At 52.0% G+C, this 21299-nt stretch overlaps 1 protein-coding gene across 3 annotated transcripts in view; it reads right to left on the bottom strand.

The window, feature by feature from the left end:
- The window catches only part of UNC45B (unc-45 myosin chaperone B), a 35324-nt gene extending 14835 nt beyond the window's left edge, over positions 1-20489 (bottom strand). The window contains exons 1-14 of one of the 3 annotated variants that reach the window (XM_045488133.1): positions 20380-20489; positions 19610-19777; positions 19000-19036; positions 17230-17405; positions 15525-15614; positions 13142-13309; positions 12379-12547; positions 9861-10031; positions 7067-7238; positions 4138-4438; positions 3149-3243; positions 2838-2979; positions 2010-2150; positions 712-839 (exon numbers count right to left, since the gene is read on the bottom strand). In XM_045488133.1, the coding sequence (XP_045344089.1) occupies positions 712-839; positions 2010-2150; positions 2838-2979; positions 3149-3243; positions 4138-4438; positions 7067-7238; positions 9861-10031; positions 12379-12547; positions 13142-13309; positions 15525-15614; positions 17230-17405; positions 19000-19036; positions 19610-19777 (1958 nt within the window). In that variant the 5' untranslated portion in view covers positions 20380-20489. Of the gene's footprint in view, positions 1-711; positions 840-2009; positions 2151-2837; positions 2980-3148; positions 3244-4137; positions 4439-7066; positions 7239-9860; positions 10032-12378; positions 12548-13141; positions 13310-15524; positions 15615-17229; positions 17406-18999; positions 19037-19609; positions 19778-20055; positions 20250-20379 lie in introns of those variants that run through there. The other 2 variants (XM_045488131.1, XM_045488132.1) reach the window with 2 other exon arrangements.
- Positions 20490-21299: the final 810 nt, after the last annotated feature.

Here is a 21299-nt window from a genome sequence, read left to right as displayed (position 1 = left end):
AGTGAGGCAGCAAAGAGCCCCCATCCCTATTTGGGAAGGCAACAAATGGCTCCCTGCTGCCCATCAACCAGGAGAAACTCTTCAGTGCAGATGCAGCCCAGGACCTCTGTGATCTGACCCTCATCCCCCTCTCTGGTCCTACTAGCATGGCTCCCTCCTGTGCTCTCCATGCTCCAGACATGCTGCAGGAGAATCTCATCTCACTGACTCCTTCTCCCTCCGTCCCCTCTGCCTGGAACTCTTCCTCCCTGGAACTTAGGTGGCTCCTTTTCTCACCTCGTGGTTCCATTGAGTTACCACATCCTCCAAGAGGCCTGTCCTGGCTGCCCTCCCACCTCCCCTCCAGTTGGCTGGTGGGTGCCACTGCTTGTGCTCCAACCAACCCTTTGTATTTGCCCCATCATGGCACCCGATGCATCGTATTGTACCTGTGAGCCTGTCTGCCTCCCCATCTTTGGAATAGCAGGTCCCACTCGGGGCCTGGGAGGCAGCTAACCAGGATGGACAGTGACCTCTTTCCTCCCGAAGCAAACCTCCACCTGGGATGACCTGCCCTGCCGCATCACTCTTCAATGTCAATCTCCTCCGTCTCCTTTCCAGATCCCTCCAATGGCTCATTCTCTCATTGACTTCCCTGCTATCTCTATCTCCCTGCCCAGCCTCTCACCCCCAGCTCCCTCAGACCCCAGCCCTTGCCCACTGCAGCCCCACCTGGCCAGCAGCTCTTTGGTCTGGTCGGTGAGAATGGCACTGTCTGCTTTCACCATGCAGGCCAGGGCAGAGGTGACACCAGCCTTCAAAAGCCGCTTCACACGCATGTCTATAAAGTCCTTCTTGTCCTGGGGAGACAAAAGGGTAGCAATGGGGAAAGAGCCCAGGCACCAGGCCAATCTATATTGGAACTAAAGGTGGTGCATTTCTGACTGCTTATGGGAGGCTGAATAATGACCTCCAAAGATGTCCACATCCGAATCCCCAGAACCTGTGAATATTACCTTACATGGCAAAAAGGACTCTGCAGATGTGATTAAATCAAGGATCTTGAGACAGGGAGATAATCTTGGATTATCTGGGTAGGCCCAGCATAATCATGAGGGTCTCAGTAAGAGGGAGGCAAGGAGGGGGCACCTGAGTGACTCATTTAGTTGAATGTCCGACTCTTGGTTTCGGCCCTGGTCACGATCTCACGATCTGTGGGTTCAACCCCCACACTGAGCTCTGTGCTGACAGATTTACAAAAACCTAAATCTTTTACTGGCTGGAAATATCTATACGTTCATATTCAAACCATGTACAAAGCATACGCTTGAGTCCAGGGAATCACTGGGGAGGGACCCAAGGAGATTTTGTAACATCTGGGCTACCGCTGACGGGCCTCTCTCCCCTGTCTCATTATTTCTACTTAACACCCAGATTCCCCAAAGCCAGATATCCCAGGAAACAAAATTTCTGTAATTGTCGGAAACATGAAATACACGGTCTGATGTTCATGAAACGAGCAACATAAATTGCAAAATGTTCATCGTAGCTCCATTTGGTTTTTCAGACTAATGGTTGGATCCTCACTCCCCACTCCCCATAGAACATTAAAAGTAAGGGGGAGGGGCGCCTGGGTGGCTCAATCGGTTGAGCTTCGGCTTAGGCTCAGGTCATGATCTCGTGGTTTGTGACTTCGAGCCCCGCGTCAGGCTCTGTGCTGACAGCTCAGAGCCTGGAGTTTGTTTCAGATTTTGTGGCTCCCTCTCTGCTCCTCCCCCGCTCGTGCTCGCGCGTGCGCGCTCTCTCTCTGTCTCTCTCTCTCAAAAATAAACATTAAAAAAAAATTTGTTTTTAAGTAAGGGGGAAATGAGCGTCACCTAATGGGAGAGATTTGCCATGATCATCTTCAAATTATTTGTGTCCTGTGCCAAATCCTCCCAAGCACATACACACAGCACCCAGACATCACTGTCCTTCGGTTCCACCTCTCAGCTGGCCTGGTGACCCTCCAGCATCATCCCTATCCTCACCTTAGGGTGCTCCTCAGGCACGTGCTGCTTGGAGAACTTGGCGAGCTGCACCAGCTCGGGGATTACCTCCTTGACATCATAGCTGTTGGTGCAGTTCACCAGGGTGGTGGCCACAGAATACAGGATAGTCTTGTCCGTGGTCTGGAGTTACCGGGTGAGGGAAAGGAGGGGAAAGGCAGAAAGGAAACTTTAGAACAAATCTCTGCTTCCAAGACGGTCCCCTGGCCTGGTTGGTGAGTTGGTTTGGGAGGAATATGGCTGGTGCTGTCCAGCTTGGAGGCAAGCAGGCGGCACAGAGGGAGGAGGAACCAGCTCTACTCAAGCAGGGTGGGCAGAAATTTCTCCTGCACCTGCAACAGCACCCCTGGGAGTACAAATGGGCACCCTTTTGGTACTCTGTGCCTCTTTCAAAAGCCCAGTCCAACACACTTTGCCATGGGATGGGGTGGGGGCTAGACTCCTCTGGTCTGGCCCTGGTGATAACTTCCTTCTCCCTTTGGTGGTGGAAAAGAGCCAGGGATTGGCCCAGCACTGGGAAGGAGGGAGGGGCCCAGAAAGGGCTAGCCACTGGCTCTCAGTCCCTCAGGACCTCACCGTCCTCTTATTCATCTTCCCACTGCCTGGCAGCCACAAAGAATCATGAGCCCATTTTATGGTCAGGTAAAATGAGGGCCAGACAGAGGGAAATAACCAATCTGGTTTATGTGGGCAGTAGGGGCAGGGCCAGGATAAGGACACAGGAGTCCAATTTCCCAGGCTCAGGGGAGGACCCTGTGAGCCTGAATCCAGTAGACCTTTCCTGAGGCCAGAGGTCAGGGCCACGCTTGCCTTGGCCAGCTCAAACATGGCCTGCAGGGCAGGGATGTCCTGGACAAAGTCGTCTTTCACGTCAGCATCCAGCGTGAGGTAGGCCAGGCCCTCCACTGCCCATCGCCGGGTCCGGGTATCTATGGACGCATTGCACAGCCACCTGGAAATCGGGGAGGAAGAGCGCTGGGGAAGAGTGCCATGGCTCCGGTCAAGATTCTGGAGCCATTTCAGGTTAGTGGGTAGCAGGTGAGGAGCGTTTCACAATGTGGCCCCACTAGAGCACACCCCAGAGAGGAGATGGTGGGCCCAGGGAAATGGGACCCCCTTACTTGCGACACTGTTTGGCCAGCTTCTCTGTTGACCCTTCAGCAAACTGCCTGAGGCCATAGTCTGTACCACCTGCAGAGCCGAGCTTACAGAGCCCCTGGGGAGGAAGGGAAACCTGGTAGAATCAGAGACACTTGGGGACAAGGCCTTGCTCAAACTCATCCCTTTGCCCCTTTTTCTTTGCCTCGATAAACCTCTGTGCATACTACAAACCTCAGCTCAGGGGTCGCCTCTTCCAAGATGCCTTCCCTGAGGCTTCCAGGATAGGGCAGATGTTCCCAAAAGCTGGCGTTTTTACTCTGCCCCTTTCCACCACCATTTTGACCCCACAGATGGCTCTGTGTCTGTTGTCTTGCAAAATGAGCACAAGACAATACTAATCTTATCAGAAACTGCAATGGTGAAAGATATTGGCAGACAGACCTTGTATGTAACAAACTCAGACGTGCAGAATTTCCTCAGGGAGAAACTGCACTCTTATTGGGAAAACAGGCCTTCCGTAAGAGAAAACTCACGGTGGCAGAAGCTATAACCAGCTTGTTTTAAAAACTGATACAAACAACCACCACAAAACAGATCAATGACTCCGATCCTCACTGTAATTGTTTACAAGCAAAGTAAAAAGACCCACGAAAATACTTTCTGTTAAATGAAATTGGAAAAAGTGAAGCCGGTCATCTGTGCCACCTAGAAACTGATTAAGGAAACAAACTGACTTTTTAGAGTTTGCTCTGAAAATACCGGTTGGACAGAAGCTCCTCGGTGTCAGCGTTGTTGAAAAGCGTGGAGGCAAAGGTCCCCAGGGTTAAACAGCAGCGCCCACCCTCCTGAATCTCCATTCTCACAGCCTCCTACTTATCACCCTGCTCTGCGGGGGCCCATGGATAGGGCTGAGCGCCCCCTACTGCACGGTCTTCTCACGGATGGGGCCACCCCTCGCTCATCTTGGTGCCCCTGGTGCCCCGGCATGAAGCCTGCTATCAACACTCACCACCAGTGTGCGGATCTTGATCTTCTCGTTTTTGGTGGTCTTGTAGATCTCTTTGAGCAGCGATACGCCATTGGTGATGATGAAGGTGGCGCGGCTGAGCTTGGTGGAGGCATGGATGAGGGCCTCCACGGCCACCAGCTGGTCTACCTCACGCTCCGAGCCACACAGGGCTACCATCATCTCCATCACACCTTTCAGTCCCAGCAGCTGATTGCCCAGGTCAAAGGGGCCTTGCAGGATCCCCGACACTGTCTGAATGGCAATCACGTTCTTGTCCATGTCCTGGGGGTCAAACTTGCTCCTAAAATAGAGGGAAGGTGGTTAAGAGAACTGGCTGAAGGTGGGTGGGAAGAGTGTGGGATCTGAGGGGCAGACAGACTTGAATTCACAACCCGGATCCACCACTCGTGTGCCAGGTGACCTTGGGCAATCCACGGAAGCTCAGCTTCCTGACCCATAAACGGACAGTAGTAGTCTTACTACTTATCAGAGTTATGATGAGGACAAGTGATATAACAGACGTGCCATGGGCTGTGTCCCCCAAGAAGCACACTCAGAGGGATGGGGATTGACATGTGAGAAGTTTATTAGGGAGAGTTCTTGGGATCAGCTCATGGGGGAGAAGGGAAGGAAGCAAGACTGAGCATTGGGACACACTAGGCTGCGACTCAGTCACCAGAAAGCCTCCGCCTGTAATGAGTGCTACAGCTGGGACACACGCCCAGGCTGTTTCTAGTTGGGGGTGAGGGACAAGTCATTGGATGCTGGCCACCCTGGGAAGGGTGAAGCGGCTGTCCCCAGCTGAGGCAAGTCCCAAGGAAAGGTTGCGGGTGACAGCTGTCAGTCAACAGGCTTCCCAGCAGCTGGGCCGTCTAGTGGGACAGAACAGCAGCCACAACAACACAAAAGGGCCTACAGTGGAGCCCGGCACGCTGCATCACTCTGCAATGTGACCAAGTCACGCAGTAGCTGGAGGTGGTGACTCCCCCGTCTGGTCCCAGTCCCTTCCCCCAGTGGGTGAGGCTTCTGCCTACCATCTACCCTGTGGGAGAATCTCCGCATGGGGATGTCACTCATAACAAGTCCTCTGATCTTTTGGTGATCTGCCACGGTTGGTTTGATGGGAGGGATCAGGGCAGACGGGCACAGTGGAAATGCAGCTGTTACGAATGAAAGAAAGAGGGCGACCCGGACTAGGCAGGAGAACCTCAGATCAAGCAGGAGTCGGAGACCCGGGCTCTGGTCCCACATCTGCCTCTGCGAGGCTGGATGACCTGAGCAAGTCCCTGTCGGAGAGAAGGCAGCTTTGGAAGCTCCGAGAGCCCCTCCGGTTCTGACATTCTGCATCCTGTACCTCCTGTCTCCACTCAGCGTCAGGGAAGCCAGAGCCTTTCACAATCAGTCAGGTCTGCCCTCTGTGCTGGTTCCACTCACCCCGGCCCCTGACAGAGCAGGGTAGGGATTACACCCTTTGTGCTGGGGGGCGAGGGGAGGTCTCTTCAGGCGCCTCAGAGACTCACTCAACCTCCATGACTGGTCCAGGGGCTGGTGGCTGGTCCAGGGGCAGGCCTGTGCAGAGGCAACATTCCACAGGCTGGCTGGGAGGGGCCCTCCTTCAAAATCCTCTGCCCTCACAAGGTCTGGCTGGGTGACAGTTACTGGAACTCAATTTGGGACCTCATGAGAGACTCAAGAAGTTAGCTGCCAAAGCTGAAGCTGAGGTAGAGAAAGACCAGAGAAGCCCTGAAGAGCTTTCAGGGAAACATTTGGGGGTCAGGTGAAGCGATGGGATTGACCAGGAGCTGGCAAACCTTGGCTGCTTGGCCAAGTCCGGGAGGCTGAGCATGGTTTTCGTGGTTTAAAGGGTTTTTTTTTTAAGTATACACTAGAGGGCTGCACATCCCAGCAAATATAAAATATTTCCTCCAGCCCTTTAGAGGAAAACTGTGCCAACCCTGGGAGGGGAGAAAGGAAAAGCAGAGTGGCTCCACTCTCCCAAGACTCACCTGGGATACTTTTTAAACATGTAACTTCCTGAGCCACATCCCAGACTACTGAGTCAAGTAGGGTCCCAGAAATCTGAATAATCTACAAGTCTGAGGATCATTGGAATAAAGGGTTAAAAGACTGCGTAGCAGTGGGAGGGAATGGGAGAGGGCACACAGAAAAAAAAAAAAAAAAACCGGAGATGCAGAGAGAGGATCTGAGTCACAATGATGGTTGAGTGACAGTGGGGAGACCCAGAATTCCACTGTTGAGAGTCCCAGGCTCCTGTCTAGTCTCTGCAAGGCCACACGGCGCTTAAACCTGACAGAGCCCGGTCTCGCTCCCTCCTTGATAAGCAGACATTTGTTCCTTCAACCACAGGAGCTTGTGGTAGGTTTAAAATAAGCCCCAAAATATTTGACACTCTTCTGCGCAAAAGGTAGAGCCAAATTCCCCCCTCTTAAATGTAGACCATCCTTAATGACTTGCTTCTCACGCATAGAATGTGGTAGAAGTGATCGTGTGTGACTTCTGAAGCTAGGTGATAGAAGACATCGCCGCTTCGGCCTCTAGAATCACTCACTCTAGGGGAAACCAGCTACCACGTGGTAATGACACGGGGAGGTCCACACGGGGAGGAACCGAGGCCTCCCGCCAACAAGCGGCACCAACATGCCATCCATATGAGTGCACCACCTTGGAAGCAGATCTTCCAGCCTCAGTCAAGCCTTCAGATGACTGCAGCCCAGGCAACATGTGACTGTAAGTTCGTGAGAGCCCCACAGCCAGATCCACCCAGCCTACCCACTCTCAAACTGCTGTCAGACTGTGAGATAATAAATAGTTGCTGTTATTTTAAGCTGCTCCATTTTGGGGTGATTTGTTACACAGCCACTGATAACTAATACAGAGCCCGACCCCGCGGGGCGTCCAGGAGACTCACGTGATGTACTCCTCACAGATCTTGCGGAAGTGATCACGCTCTGGGTCACAGCGCAGGTCATCGTAGAGCTTGTTGATGAGGATAGAGGCCAGCATGCGGGTGTTGTCAGTCAGAGGCAGGCAGGACGGCAGATCTGGAACCTGCCCCACCACCTTCAAGATCTTCCTCAGGCCTGCAGGGCAGATGATCGCAAGTGTCAGATTCCTGCTGGGTCTCTCCTCACAAACACACCCTCTCATTCGGTTGTCTTAACGTCTTAACGCCAGCTTCTCTCCAGCCTGCCTTTACACACCACATGGCTTATCCAGAGTGAAGGGCACTGAAATGGGGCCAAGAGGCCCGGGCTCTACACCTAAGTCTGCCCCTAGGTGAGCAATCCACCTCCCACTGTGGTAGTTGATCTCAGAGGACCGAGTAGCCGTGTTAACATTCGATGGTATAGCCTTCCTCAAATACTATTTGATATTCTCTCTTCCCCAGGTCTCAGTTTCTGTAAAATGGGAACACTGCTACCTACCACAGAGAGTTTGAGGACTCAGTGAGGTAATGTATGCTAACCATTTGGGGCCAATCCAGACATATCATTATCACTCAATACACATTTTATTTATTTAGTAATTGCTACATTTGCTATTTATGATCGCTATCTCTTCTCTCTTCTGTGGAAGAATCTTCAGTGACTTCCTATTACCCATCAGGTTAATTCGATCATTGCGTATTTGTTGAATAAATGAATGAATAAGTGGATAAATCAACGGGCAATTTTTAGGCACTGAATACTGAAATAAAGGACACAATCCTCTTCTCAAAAAGTTCAAAACGCAATAAGGAACAGTCACATAAAGATTATAGTGAGGTGTAATGAGGACAGCAGGTGTGATAAAGACAGAGTGGTTAACACTGCAGATGGGGTGATTTGCTCCAACAAAGAGTTGTAAATTATTTTGAGCACTTACTATGTGCCAAGAGCTTCATACACATTACCCCGTTTAATCCTAACAAAAAACTACTGGTTAGAAATCATAATTCCCATTTTTCAGAGCAGAAAACCAAGGCATGGAGAAGTCAACTAAGTTGCCCAAAAGCAACTTGCAGCTGGCAAGTGACATTGTAACGGCGCTCTCCCAGCAACGTCTGATTTCAACGCCCACGATATTAACAGTTGTGTTATGCTGCCTCTGGGATAACTGAGAGCTTGACTTTGGAGCCAGGTTTTAGGAGTGGCTAGGAGTTCGTCAGACCTTAGCTGGTGCAGATAAGTGGGAAGAGGTAGATGCTGGGAGGCGTGAAACTCTGGATGTTAGGAGGGAATTAAAAGTGCTCAAGGGCACCTGGGTGGCTCAGTTGGCTAAGCATCTGGCTCTGGATTTCAGCTCAGGTCATGATCTCACTGTTGTGAGATCAGGCCTCAGATTGGGCTCTGTGCTGAGCGTGGAGCCTGCTTGGGATTCTCTCTCTCTCTCTCTCTCTCTCTCTCTCTCTCTCTCTGCCCTGTGTGTGCATGCATGCACGTTCTCTCTCAAAATAAATAAACTTAAAAAAATGTCAGCAGTATGTTTTCTGCCCTGCATACTTTACCACCTGCACAAAAGCACTGGCAGGGCTGGGGAGTCATGGGAAGCAGTTGATGAACCAACCCAAACTCCCAGCCTGGCTCTCAAAGAGAGCCACTGAATGCACCTGCTTCACTTCCCACCACCTCCCCAATGCCCATCCCCCATGCTTCCCTTCCATTCCCACACATGCTTTGAGCATCTCATTCCTCTTCCTCTAGGACACTCTGGACCTCTTCCTCATCCATCATTGCCCTTCCCTGAACCCAAACACTCACTTTCGGCTGGATGTCCTGATGGTTCCCAAGGCAAGTCTCCCAGACCAGCTTGTACAACACACAACCTCAACAAGGCATCTTTTCACTAGTGTGACAGGATTTGTACATCCATGTTCTGTTTACCCAAGAGCTACTTATTTTGGTGCCTGGAATAACAAATATTGCTTCCCACCTGCCCTACCCATTAGCTTGTGTTTGGACGTAGGTCCTCTCGCTGAGAGAAAGAGGTCTGCTGCTCACCCTTTGTAATGGATGCAGAAAAGACCAGAACTGGGAAGGGGAGGGGAAGTGTTGAGGGAGAAGGTTTAAGCACTAGAGTCATTTGTTAAAGTGCACTTTGTTGAGATCTGTGCAAACCAAACAAGGAAGCACAATATCACAAGAGGATACGTGTCAAGCTGGTGAAAGCTAATTTGAACCTTGTAGATCAAAGGATGGTCTATATGTCATCCAACCTGTGGGAGTTCATCACAGTAGATGATAAAGCCATGGGTGTGATTTCTGAACAATTAAAGTTGACTTGGGAGAAGGGTAACCAACCCCCCCCCCCCGGAGCTGACACATATAATGGCCATCTGCTAGAACCTATATATGGGACAGTAGATGCCAATTCTCCCTTCCAGAAGGCCTGTGAAGTATTTTGCCAACCAAGGGACTTCAGGAATGTTATCCTATGGTTGGTGGGGTCCTGTTTGCTTTTGGCATTGCCCCCGCTTGTCAGGTAACTCTGCCCAGCTGTTTTCGGGTGTGTTCGGGCCCCGAATTAAGAGCCCAGTCTTGATCGGTATCCCCACCAGCCTGCTGGTGGGTTCTAACTGCTAACGCCTTTTCCTGGCTTTTCAGTTGGGACTGAAGACTTCTCCCAGACAAGGGCCACACCTCTTCTGCCGTCTGCTCAGTGCCAGGTACTCTGGTGCCCACGTGAAAGGCTGGAGCGAGCCCCAGACCCTCCCACCTCCTCACCGTTATCCACCACATAGATGGTGCGTGAGTTGTCGTGAATGGCGAGGTCCTTCCTGGGGACGTTCTTATTGAGCAGGTTCATGGCCTGGTCCCTGCCCTGGCCAGACACCTTCTTACTGACCAGCATGTCAAGCAGGTGGTTGGTTATCTGCTTTAGGTCCTTCTTGGTATCTAAGGAAGGAGAGGATGGGGTAAATAGAGAGTAGGGAATCTCAGGTCTATAGGACCAAGAACGGCAGAGGCTTCTAGAAGGACTCTGGAAATATGGAATCCCCTGCATCCCGGATGTTGGAATTTCCCAGGAGAGTATAGAATTGCCCATCTCACCCCCCAAAAAGGAGACAAATCCCTAAACATTACCCCCCAGTGGCCCTCCAGCCACTGTGCACACTGACTTTTATAACAGCCCATGCCATCCTTGAATAGCTCTGGTTCTTAGAAAGTTCTTTATTCCAAGGCATGACTGGCAGAGAGCCAGGGACACTTCATGTAGCTCTTTATAAACTGATTTAACAAAATGTTTTCCAGACAAGAAATTTATACTCCTTACAGACATCTTACTCCCTGTAGATTCAGGCATGCTGGGAGCCTGCATTCAAGCCTCAGAAGGGATGCCAGGCCTTCCCCACCTACTGGGGGATTAAAAGATAAATGCTTTTTCTTGCTTTTGCCCTGTCTGACTTCCCTGCATCTTAGGGATTTTTGTTCTCATTCTAGGTTGGATCCCAAACAGGGAGGAAGGCAGGCAGGGAGGCAGGGAGGAAGGCAGGCAGGGAGGGAGGGAGGAAGGCAGGCAGGGAGGGAGGCAGGAAGGGAGGAAGGCAGGCAGGGAGGGAGGCAGGCAGGGAGGGAGGGAGGGAGGGAGGGAGGAAGGCAGGCAGGGAGGGAGGAAGGCAGGGAGGGAGGCAGAGAGGGAGGAAGGCTGGCAGGGAGGGAGGCAGGCAGGGAGGTAGGAAGGCAGGCAGGGAGGGAGGCAGGCAGTGAGGCAGGCAGGGAGGCAGGGAGGCAGGGAGAGAGGAAGGCAGGCAGGGAGGGAGGCAGGCTGGGAGGCAGGAAGGGAGGGAGGCAGGCAGAGAGGGAGGGAGGCAGGCAGGGAGGGAGGGAGGCAGGCAGGGAGGGAGGGAGGCAGGCAGGAAGGCAGAGAGGGAGGAAGGCAGGCAGGGAGGGAGGCAGGCAGGCTGGGAGGGAGGCAGGCAGGCTGGGAGGGAGGCAGGCTGGGAGGCAGGAAGGGAGGAAGGCAGGCAGGGAGGGAGGCAGGGAGGCAGGGAGGCAGGGAGGTAGGAAGGCAGGCAGGGAGGGAGGCAGGCAGGGAGGGAGGCAGGCAGGGAGGCAGGGAGACAGGGAGGCAGGGAGGGAGGAAGGCAGGGAGGGAGGAAGGCAGGCAGGGAGGGAGGCAGGCAGGGAGGGAGGGAGGCAGGCAGGGAGGGAGGCAGGCAGGGAGGGAGGGAGGCAGGCAGGGAGGGAGGCAGGCAGGGAGGGAGGCAGGCAGGGAGGGAGGCAGGGAGGCAGGGAAACAGGGAGGCAGGGAGGGAGGAAGGCAGGCAGGGAGGAAGGCAGGCAGGGAGGGAGGCAGGCAGGAAGGGAGGCAGGGAGGCAGGGAGACAGGGAGACAGGGAGGCAGGGAGGGAGGGAGGCAGGCAGGGAGGGAGGCAGGCAGGGAGACAGGGAGACAGGGAGGCAGAGAGGGAGGCAGGCAGGGAGGGAGGCAGGCAGGGAGGGAGGGAGGCAAGCAGGGAGGGAGGCAGGCAGGGAGGGAGGCAGGCAGGAAGGAAGGGAGGGAAGAAGGCAGGCAGGGAGGCAGACAGGGAGGGAGGGAGGCAGGGAGGGAGGCAGGCTGGGAGGGAGACAGGGAGGCAGGGAGGGAGGCAGTCAAGAAGGGAGGCAGGGAGGGAAGCAGGCAGGGAGGGAGGCAGGCAGGGAGGGAGGAAGGCAGGCAGGGAGGAAGAGAGGGAGGCAGACAGGGAAGGAGGGAGGCATGCAAGGAGGCAGGGAGGGAGGCAGGCAGGGAGGCATTGTCTGGACGTGGGGCTCAAACTGCAAGATCAAACTGCGAACTGCAAGATCATGACCTGAGCCCAAGCCAGAAGTTTAACCAACCGAGCCACCCAGGCACCCCGTCTCCATGATTTGGGCTACTCCAGATACCTCACATAAGTGGAATCAAACAGTACTTATCTTTTTGTCACTGGCTTATTTCACCTAGCATAACGTCCTCAAGGTTCATCCATGTTGTAGCACATGTCAGAATTTCCTTCCTTTTTAAGGCTGAATACTATTCCATTGCGTGGACGTACCACATTTTATTTATCCATTCACCCGCACATGGACTCTTGAGTTGCTTCCACCTTTCAGTTATTGAAAATGATGCTCCTATGCCTCTAACACTCTTTTAATTAGAAAATAAATATAAAAATAAAACCAGGCCACCTCCACCTACAGGGAATGACCCGTCTAAGGTGGCAACCGACTCTCCCTGGCCCCCACCCCCTGGAAAAAAAACCTGAAGAATGCCTCCTACCTAAGACCAGCGCTTCCTCCTTCCCTTGATGTTCTCGTTTGTCCTCTCCTGACAGAGAGTCGATGACAGCCTGGAGCAGGTTGCAGACGGCCAGAGACATCTCCTCGTTCTCCACGGCCATGAGGCTACAGATTCTGTCTATCCGGACGGCATGGAGAATCACTGTGGCCTATACCCCCAGCAAGAACGAGTCAGCTGTCCGCCCCTCTCTTCCAGCTGCCATGCAGGTTAGGAAGTGGGTGACGTCCATCCCCACCATGCCCCTGCAGTAGGGAACTAAGCCCAGGCAGCCACGCCTCACGGGGCCCATGGTCTAGGCAGGCTCTTGACACAAGCCAGGCCCCTTTCCAGAGGTTTAAGCCTGGGCCGTCCAATATAGTAACCACTTTGCCACATGGGGCCGTTAAGCACTTGCAATGTGGTGAGTCTAGGTTGAGATGTGCTTTACTTGTAAAATATACACAAGCTTTGGAAGACTTAGGATGATACAATGTAAACTGTCATAACCTTTGCATTCAGCTCTTCCTCATAAACTTTCACTAGCCTTATCTTTGCATAAATGCATTTCCAGCTCAAAGGGAAATGCAGAGGATCAATCTCTGTTGATCCGGGACCATACAATCGAGGATGGCGGGGGGTGGGGGAACACTCTCCACTTGGCATCTGGGTCTATTTATGCCACCCACTAACTGTCCACATGTCGCCCTCCAGATCTTCTGCCTGGCAGCCACCTGTGCTGCCAGCCCCACACCCAGGCCCTCACCCTAGCTCGGTGGCCACTGCACATGCCCGACAGGGTCCGCACAGCCGCTAGCACCAGCTCGGGCCTCTTGGTGTCCACAAGCTGCAGCAGCAGGGCCACTCCGTTGTTCTGGAAGATCCTCTCGGCCCCTGCTTCTTCACGCCCCAGGACGATGAGATTGTTGGCAGCCTGAGGAGGGAGGACACGATGGGGGGGGGGGAGGGGGGGAGGTTTGGCTGCCAAGGCCTCAGGCAGGGGCCAAGTGCAGGGGCTGGTTGAGGACTTGGTTTCCAAAACATCTTTATACTGGGTTCTTCCCCTACAATCCTGCTCCCAGAGACCTAGCCTAGGAACGTGACACAACAGAAGAAACAAAGTAACTGACATACAGCCCAACTTGATGAGATAATACTGTAGCCACGAAGCCATAAATGAGATCACCCAGCAACTTGGAAAAAACATTAGGAAGTAGGTTCACTCTGATTGCACTTACATTAAACAAAACCGTGTATGTATGCTTACGGATAAGTACTAAACCAAGGTATTGAAGTCTTAAATTATTTAAACAAGAAGGCCATTAGACTGAGTGGCATTAATGCCCTAGTAGCTAATGTAAGCAAACCCAAACGGAAGCCTACAATGTCTCAAGGTTAAGAAATCGAAACTTAAGAACAGTCAATCACAGTTAACTAGGCTTTCCCAAATAATGTAACTGCTTAAGCTATAGCCAATCAAATAATTGCATTGCTTTCTTTCCACCCATGTCTTTCTAGAAGCCTTTCCCCTGGCTCCTGTAGGTACAATGCTCCTAACCACTTCCTGTTTTGCTGCTACCCCATTTGAATCAATTTTTCCCAAATAAACCCTGAAAATTATGAATATGCCACGGTTTACCTTTTAAGAGAAGTGAAATTGTTTTCTTTAAAAATTTTTCCCTTTAATATGGTTTCAGCATTTTGGGTTTGCTTGTTTACCTGTTCTGGGCAATCTGAAGTTACAGGCGTTCTCAGGGAGGTGGTGGTTGGTGGGCAGACAGCGGAGGAGAGGGGTCTCAAGGGTCCTGGGTATGAGGACTGATTCTGCTGTATGCTAGCTGTGTGACCTTGGGCAAGTCATGGTACCTCTCTGGGTCCCAGACCGCAAAATTAGGCAGTTGAGCTAGAAAGTTCTCCAGTGTTCTCCCACCCTAAAACCTTGAGGAGGATACGTATACCTTAAATGGCCCCAGATCAGGGGAGGAGGCCTCAGCAAAACCTGAAACCCTGGAGTTGGGGGAAGAACTCATGAGAGAGAAGGAGAAGGTGAGCAAAGAGAGAGGGAGTGGGACGCTGGGTATGAGGCTGATTAGAGACTCCCGGGCAAGTACTATCAGGACCACCAACACTCTACCAGTCAAGGGCTGTGTACTCGCCAAGTGCATTTATCTGTAGCAACTCATTAAGTCCTCACATCAGTTTGTCATAAAAGGTATTTGCATGTTACATGGACTTATTGATCCTAAAACTAACAAAAATTCCCCATACATTGTCTGTCCAATTCTTATAACTATAAAATATTCAGGGGCACCTGGGTGGCTCAGTCGATTGAGCATCTATCTGACTCTTAATTTCAGCTGAGGTCGTGATCCCAGGGTCGTGGGATTGAGCCCCACTTTGGACCCTGTGCTGGGTATGGATCCTGCTTAAAGATTCTCTCTGTCTCTTCCCCTCTCCCCCACTCACTCTCAGCTCTCTCTCTCTCAAATAAACAAATAACAAAAACCATTCAGATGTTCAATTTTTTTCCCCCTGAAGAAAAACCAGAAGGGAACATTAAAAAAACAAAAAAAAAGGCAACAAATTTGGCTAAGAGGATGGTATTATGAGCAACTATTCTCATATTTCAGGATGACCTTTTACAATATTTTGTAATGGACTAGAACATTATTTTAACATGTTGTTTCCAACAGCTCTCAGTGAAACCTGGGTATGGCAAGTGAGGCACTTGCCTTGGGTGCACCATTTACAGGGACTCCGAAAACCTCGGCAATCAAGGTGAGTAACATCTAATGCAATATTTTAAAATATCAAAATCAATGCAATGCAAAAAAAAAAAAATCATAGTGAACAAAATCTCAAAAATTTAAATTGAAACTCCAACCCTGCCCTCATTGGTCTCACCCTAGTCCTGGCCCTTATAGCCAGGTGCTTTCTAACGTGCTTAACCTTTGGCCCGTTTGTGTCCACGTTCTTCAAGGAGACACCCTCCTCTTCCTCCGCGACCGGTCAGGGCGTTACTGTCTTGAAATCCGGTGGGGCCAGCTGCGGAAGATCGGCTGTGGCGGGGGAGGGGGGGGGGGGGGGGGGGGGAGGAGGAGGGGTCCGGAGTGCGCCCTCTGCTGGCCGGCTGGTTGCCCTGCACTCACCTTCTCCAGCTTGTCCGCTTCACTGTTTTCATCCAGGAGGATCTCGAACATTTTCTGTACCCTCGAGTCTGTGGAGAACTGCACGCGAAGCTGAGGAGAAAGGAGGGAGTGGGGAAGGAGGTAGGCAGGGGTCCACGTTCCAGGCGGCTCAGTAAATATTACGGTATCTACTCTGGGCCCCTACACTATGTTTCTTTTTCTTTCTTTCTTTCTTTCTTTCTTTCTTTCTTTCTTTCTTTCTTCCCTTTTCTCTTTCTTTCTTTCTTTCTTTCTTCCTTTTTCTCTTTCTTTCTTTTTCTTTCATTCATTCATTCATTCATTCATTCCTTCATTCAACAAACCCTTACTGAATAACTACTACATGCCAGATACTGTTGCAGATGCTCGGGATAGAATGGTGAACAAAATCAAGTCCTCACTCCACAAAGTTTACAGTCTAGTTAAGTTTGCTATGCTAACTTGGAGGGCTTGGATCATCACCCAAATTTTGCAGTCTAGTAAATAATTAGCTATCACATACTTTAAAAATGGGCTAAAATACAACTCGATTTCTAAGATCAGAAACCTGAAGCAGTTTTCAAGCACCTCTTCACTCAATTTAAAACCATTACATTTGGGGGCACCTGGGTGGCTCTGTCAGTTAAGCGGCCGACTTCAGCTCAGGTCATGATCTCGTGGTTTGTGGGTTCAAGCCCCACATCAGACTCTGTGCTGACAGCTCAGAGCCTGGAGACTGCTTCAGATTCTGCCTCTCTCTCTCTCTCTCTCTCTCTCTCTCTCCCCCTCCCCTGATCATGCTCTGTCTCTCTCCCTCAAAAAAATAAACATTAAAAAAAAAATTTTAACCATTACGTTTGGCTGTCTCATCCCTCACACCCCCAACCCCAACCCCAGTGCTCTGAATCTACCATAAAATGACCTAACTGATCACCCATCACCCCACCGCCCCACTCCCACCATTTGCCAGCTCCTTCCGCACCTCCCACCACTTTGCTTTGCTCCTCCACAGTCCTGCCTATTTCCATCGGGGCTCATTTCCTCCCAGTGGGTCTCTCATTTGTCACCCCCTCTCTGGTCACTCCTCAGTTTTGTGTTTACTCAGCCCCTGAGTCTGCACTCTGGACAGTGTACGTGGTCCCACCATGGGGCTGCCCCAGACACAGAGGAGTCGCTGAGTCTTGGAGCAAGGAGCTGAGTGATCAGTTACCCTCCTGCTCTTACAGAGGAGGAACTGACACTCCAAGGGATCCCTTAGAAAATTGGCAACTAAGCCAGGACTAGGGTCTAGAATGTCTCATCTCTGATCCTAGTTCTCCTCCACCCCACTTCGTTTTCCTAGAAAAGATTTCCCTGCTGGCTCTATCATCCAGCAGTACCCTACCCTCAGTACTGCTTTTGTCCTCCTAGAAAGAGAAGATCATGTCGCATACATACTAAGTTACAATTTTTTTTTAAAGCCTCCATCTGGAATTTAAAAGACCCGTGTTCTAGTCCTGGCTGGCTTGTCTCCTGGAACGAGCATCTCAGATCACTCAAAGATGGGTGCCTCTGCTCGGCTGTTCTCTGGCACCTGCCTGTGCCATGCATTCACTCCGCCCAAGAGTGTGGAGGTAGAGTTAGACCTGCTCTGGTGTCCTGCTTCCCTAGCTCGTCCACTAGGAGTGGGGCGAGGCAGCCAAGGCTTGTGGGTAAGGGTCCGGCTCACCTTCTCCTGGATACTGGTGTTGAGCCTCCTCAGTGTCTCCTGGAAGTTTTGGTTCCGTGGCTCGAGGGTGGCACAGCGCTGCACGTCCTTGAAGGCCTGGTCCAACTTCCCCAGATGCTCCAGCGCCTGGCACCGCCGATAGAGAGCCTTGATGTCCGAGGAGTTGATGTCAATAGCTAATGAGGGAGACGGGGCCTCAGGGGCCTGGGCTGCAGATCGCCTTCCTCCCTCCCCTGCCACTGTCCCCAATTCCAGGGCCACTGTGTCTTCATTGGAGATTATCCACCCATGTGGACTATCTGGCCCCAGGCTTCCTCTTTGTGAGGGAGGCAGTAAGAATCATAGTCTCAAGGGAGGTTAAGGGTCATCGCGTCTAGCTCCTGATATTTCAGTCTCTGCTACATCATGATCCCAGCCAAGCACTCATCCAATGGATACTTGCATACTTCCAGCAATGGGGAGCTCCCTCCTTCTCAAGGCAGCCAGGCAGCTCCATCAAGAAAGCCCTCCCCTCTTCAGACCTGAAATATATCTCCCTGTAACTTTGCCCTCTTATCCTAAGTTCAGCCCTGGAACCCCTGAGATGAAATCCGATCCTTCTTCCTTGTGACAGCCTTTTAGGTGTTTGAAGGCAGCTCTCCATCCCACCTGGGAATTGCTTTCTCTGGGCTAAATATTGCCACGTCCCTCAACTGCTCTTCACAGGGTGTATTTCCAGGCCCATCTCCAGCTGGTTCCCTTCCTTCTGAGCTCACTTCACACTGTCTCTGTTTCTCCTAAAAGAATGGTGCCCAGATCAAAACCCAACACTTGCAGACTTCCCATTTTGACAATGCGCTTAAGTCAACATTGACTTAAGTGCAAGTTGAAATTAGTTACATTTAAAGGTTTGCTTTGTTTTAATGTTCTCTCCCTAGTCTCTGTGCAATGGGCTACTGCCTCCCTCCTCCTCTCAGGAAGCCTGATCCCACAGAGTGGAGTGGGCTGATGCCCAGAACCACTGGGGAGCCCCAGGATGAGTATACCCTAATTTACAACAGAGGGTGTGTCATTACCAAGACACGAGGATTTCTGGAAACATCTTTTAATAAAAGAATCTCCCAAGGGGCACCTGGGTGGCTCAGTCAGTTAGGCATCCAACTTTGGCTCAGGTCATGATCTCACAGTTCGTGGGTTTGAGCCCCACATCGGGCTCTGTGCTGACAGCTCAGAGCTTGGATCCTGCTTAAGATTCTGTCTGCCCTCTCTGCTCCTCCTGGTTCGCACTTCTCTCTCTCTCTCTCTCTCTCTCTCTATTTTTCTCTCTCTTTCTCTCAAAAATAAATAAACATTAAAAAAAATTTAAGAGGCTCCTGGGTGGCTCAGTCGGCTGAACGACTTCAATTCAGGTCATGATCTTGCGGTCCAGGAGTTCAAGCCCTGCGTCAGGCTCTGTGCTGATGGCTCGGAGCCTGGAGCCTGCTTTGGATTCTGTGTCTCTCTCTCTCTGCCCCTCCACCACTCACGCTCTGACTCTCTCTCTCAAAACCAAACATTAAAAATTTTTTTTTGAAAAAAAATTTAATTTCCCTCAACCTATGATTTAATATATGATTCGAGTTGCAAAAATGCAATTTAGGGATGGCTTCTCTGGACATCCGAAGCCCCGCCTACAATGCCTAGGATGGCGTTTCCACAGTTTGTCATTTCTTCAATTGACAAAGAGCTTCTTAGACAAAACAGGGATGCTGGGGTTGGGGATGGGGGAGTGGTTGGGGAAAGGGAACTCACCTCTTGAGGCATCTGACGCCGCCTGAACATAGCTTTCCTGAGAAATGGAGAAGGGGAAGCAGCCGGGGTTAATGCAGGCCCAACGCAGAGACAACCAGACAGGGTTTGCTGGGGAGCTGCTGGCTGTCAGGGAACCAAGGGTGGACCCCTGGCTGGGCATGGGAGAGCAGATGAGCTCTGACATTAGGCAAACTTGGGTGTGAATCCAGGCTCTGCTACTAATGACCTGGGAGATCTTGGTGAGTTACTAAGCCCCCCCCCCCCCCCCGAGCCCTGAGTTTGTTTTATCTGCTATATGGGCACGACAAACAGCAGCTGACTCACGGGGCTGTTAGTAAGATGCTGCGAAATAACACGGAAAAAGCCCCCGGTGTGATGCCAGTTCCCATTAGGCTGATTCCCAACTGGAGGAATTTCTGTCTCCCAGAGGAGTGGGTCAGGCAGTGGGCCCAGGAAAGCAGTGGGAGGTGCCCTTCTCTGCCCTGAGGGCTCCAGCAGAAAGGGCTGGGACAAGGGGGCTTAAGGGTCTGATACCCGGCAAGATGGGGGGCTGCCTTCACCCCTGCCTCTGAGTGCTGGCCCTCAGCCTCCCGCCCTGCCCGCTCCAGACCGTTTTCAGGCCACAGGCTGCCCGATTCCGATAGAGCGTGGCCAGCAGGGCCTTGTCCTTGGTCAGCTTCAGGGCCTGGCTGTAGCTCTTTGTTGCAGCCTTATAGTCCTGGAGCTGGAAATGCCGGTTCCCTTCCTCCTTCAGCTGTGCTGCTTCTGCCTCTGCCATCTGTCAGGACAGGAGCAGCTCAGTCTGGCCAGTCCCCCACTCCAGACTCCTGGCCTGAGGTCTGGAGCTCCAGGGCCTCCTTCTACTGGGATGGAAGGCGAGGGTTCTGCCTGGAAAGGACCCATGCCTATCACCCCCCAATCCATTGCTCAGAAGGACATGATAGCACCTGCTTGCAGAATAGCATGGCTGAAGGAATCTTAGAGCCCCCGTGCCTCCCTCTCCTTCCCTCCCAGCTGGGCGGGTGAAGCCACCACGCCGGAGGCCTGAATTCTCACTGCAAGCCTTGAAAGTTCTTCTCAGTCCCTCTTCTCCCTCCCCGGTCTGAGGAACTCCCCACACGGGCTCACTTTCTCAGAGGACGGTGCTCCTGGTCTGTCCTCCGTGATGCTGTTCGGCTGAGCTCCCTTGTGAGCCACCCCCTGGCCACCAAGCCTTAATCTGCCTCCCTCCCCCACCCAAGAGGTTTTATCGCCCCTGCCAGTAGCTCCGGACCATATTTGGCCACAGGGTCAGGTGTCCCTGGAGTCTGTCATTGATACTCAGGGCCTTCCTCCTCCCCAGAGTGGATAGTCATTAGTCACCTGGAAGTGCTGACTAACCTATGCCCCAGCGTCCTACTCAGGGGCAATCCTGGACTCGGGCATTCATACCACAAAGAGCAGAGAAAGATCCAGAAGGGAGGGAGACACAGCTTTAATGCCCCTTCTCCCCCTCCATCCCAGATAAACAATCTCCTCTCCCTTCCCCCAATCACTGCTATTTTGGGAGCAGAGTGACAGCTGAGGGGCTGGCAGACTTAGAGCAGCTGCCCAGGTCCAGGACCAACTGGAGACTTCCAGAAATGCCCTTCTGGAGGGAGGAGAGTTCCTCCCTCTTTTCCACTTGCCCACAACTCCCCAACCCCTCCAGTACTCATTGTTGAAATGTCCCTCCTTTTCTGAAAGACAGAGGGGCTTACTAGTTCAAGTTTAGTGGAAATGGGTGCTTTGTTTTGGTTTGCATGCCTTCTCCTGTGTCCCCCATCCGTGTGGAGTGGATGCATTCAGCCTACCCCTCCCAGTAGACAGAGAGGGTGGGCTCTTAATGTCCCCCACTAGACTATAGGCTTCTTCTTGGTCAGAGCTAGGTCAGTCTGGAATTCCCTGAGCCCGAGGACCGTAGCCCCCCCCCCCCCCCATCTACCTGGGACCTCTCCTGGGATCAGCTGAGTCTCCCTCATCAAAAGAGGGTCTTCCTGGGACAAGAAGGAAGAAAAAAACAGGTCTCCCCCGGGGCAGGACTTGTTTCTTCTCATCTGACTGAAGGTTCCTGAGACAAATTTGAGTCTGTTCTTACTTGGACTCAGAACTCTCTCACCTCCCAGTGTCTCCAAGCCTAGGCTGTGAGCTCCCTCCCACAGGGTAAAGACAGCATCTCATTGCAGTTTGACTTACCCTGGCACAGAGGCTGGCAGAGTGAGTGCCCAACGCGGGCTTCCTGAATGAATGAATGAATGAATGGTGTCTTCCTGTTGATGCTT

Source organism: Leopardus geoffroyi, chromosome E1 (genome assembly GCF_018350155.1).
Source record: "Leopardus geoffroyi isolate Oge1 chromosome E1, O.geoffroyi_Oge1_pat1.0, whole genome shotgun sequence".
Lineage (NCBI taxonomy): Eukaryota > Metazoa > Chordata > Mammalia > Carnivora > Felidae > Leopardus > Leopardus geoffroyi.
This window is presented reverse-complemented; position numbering and strand designations above follow the sequence as displayed.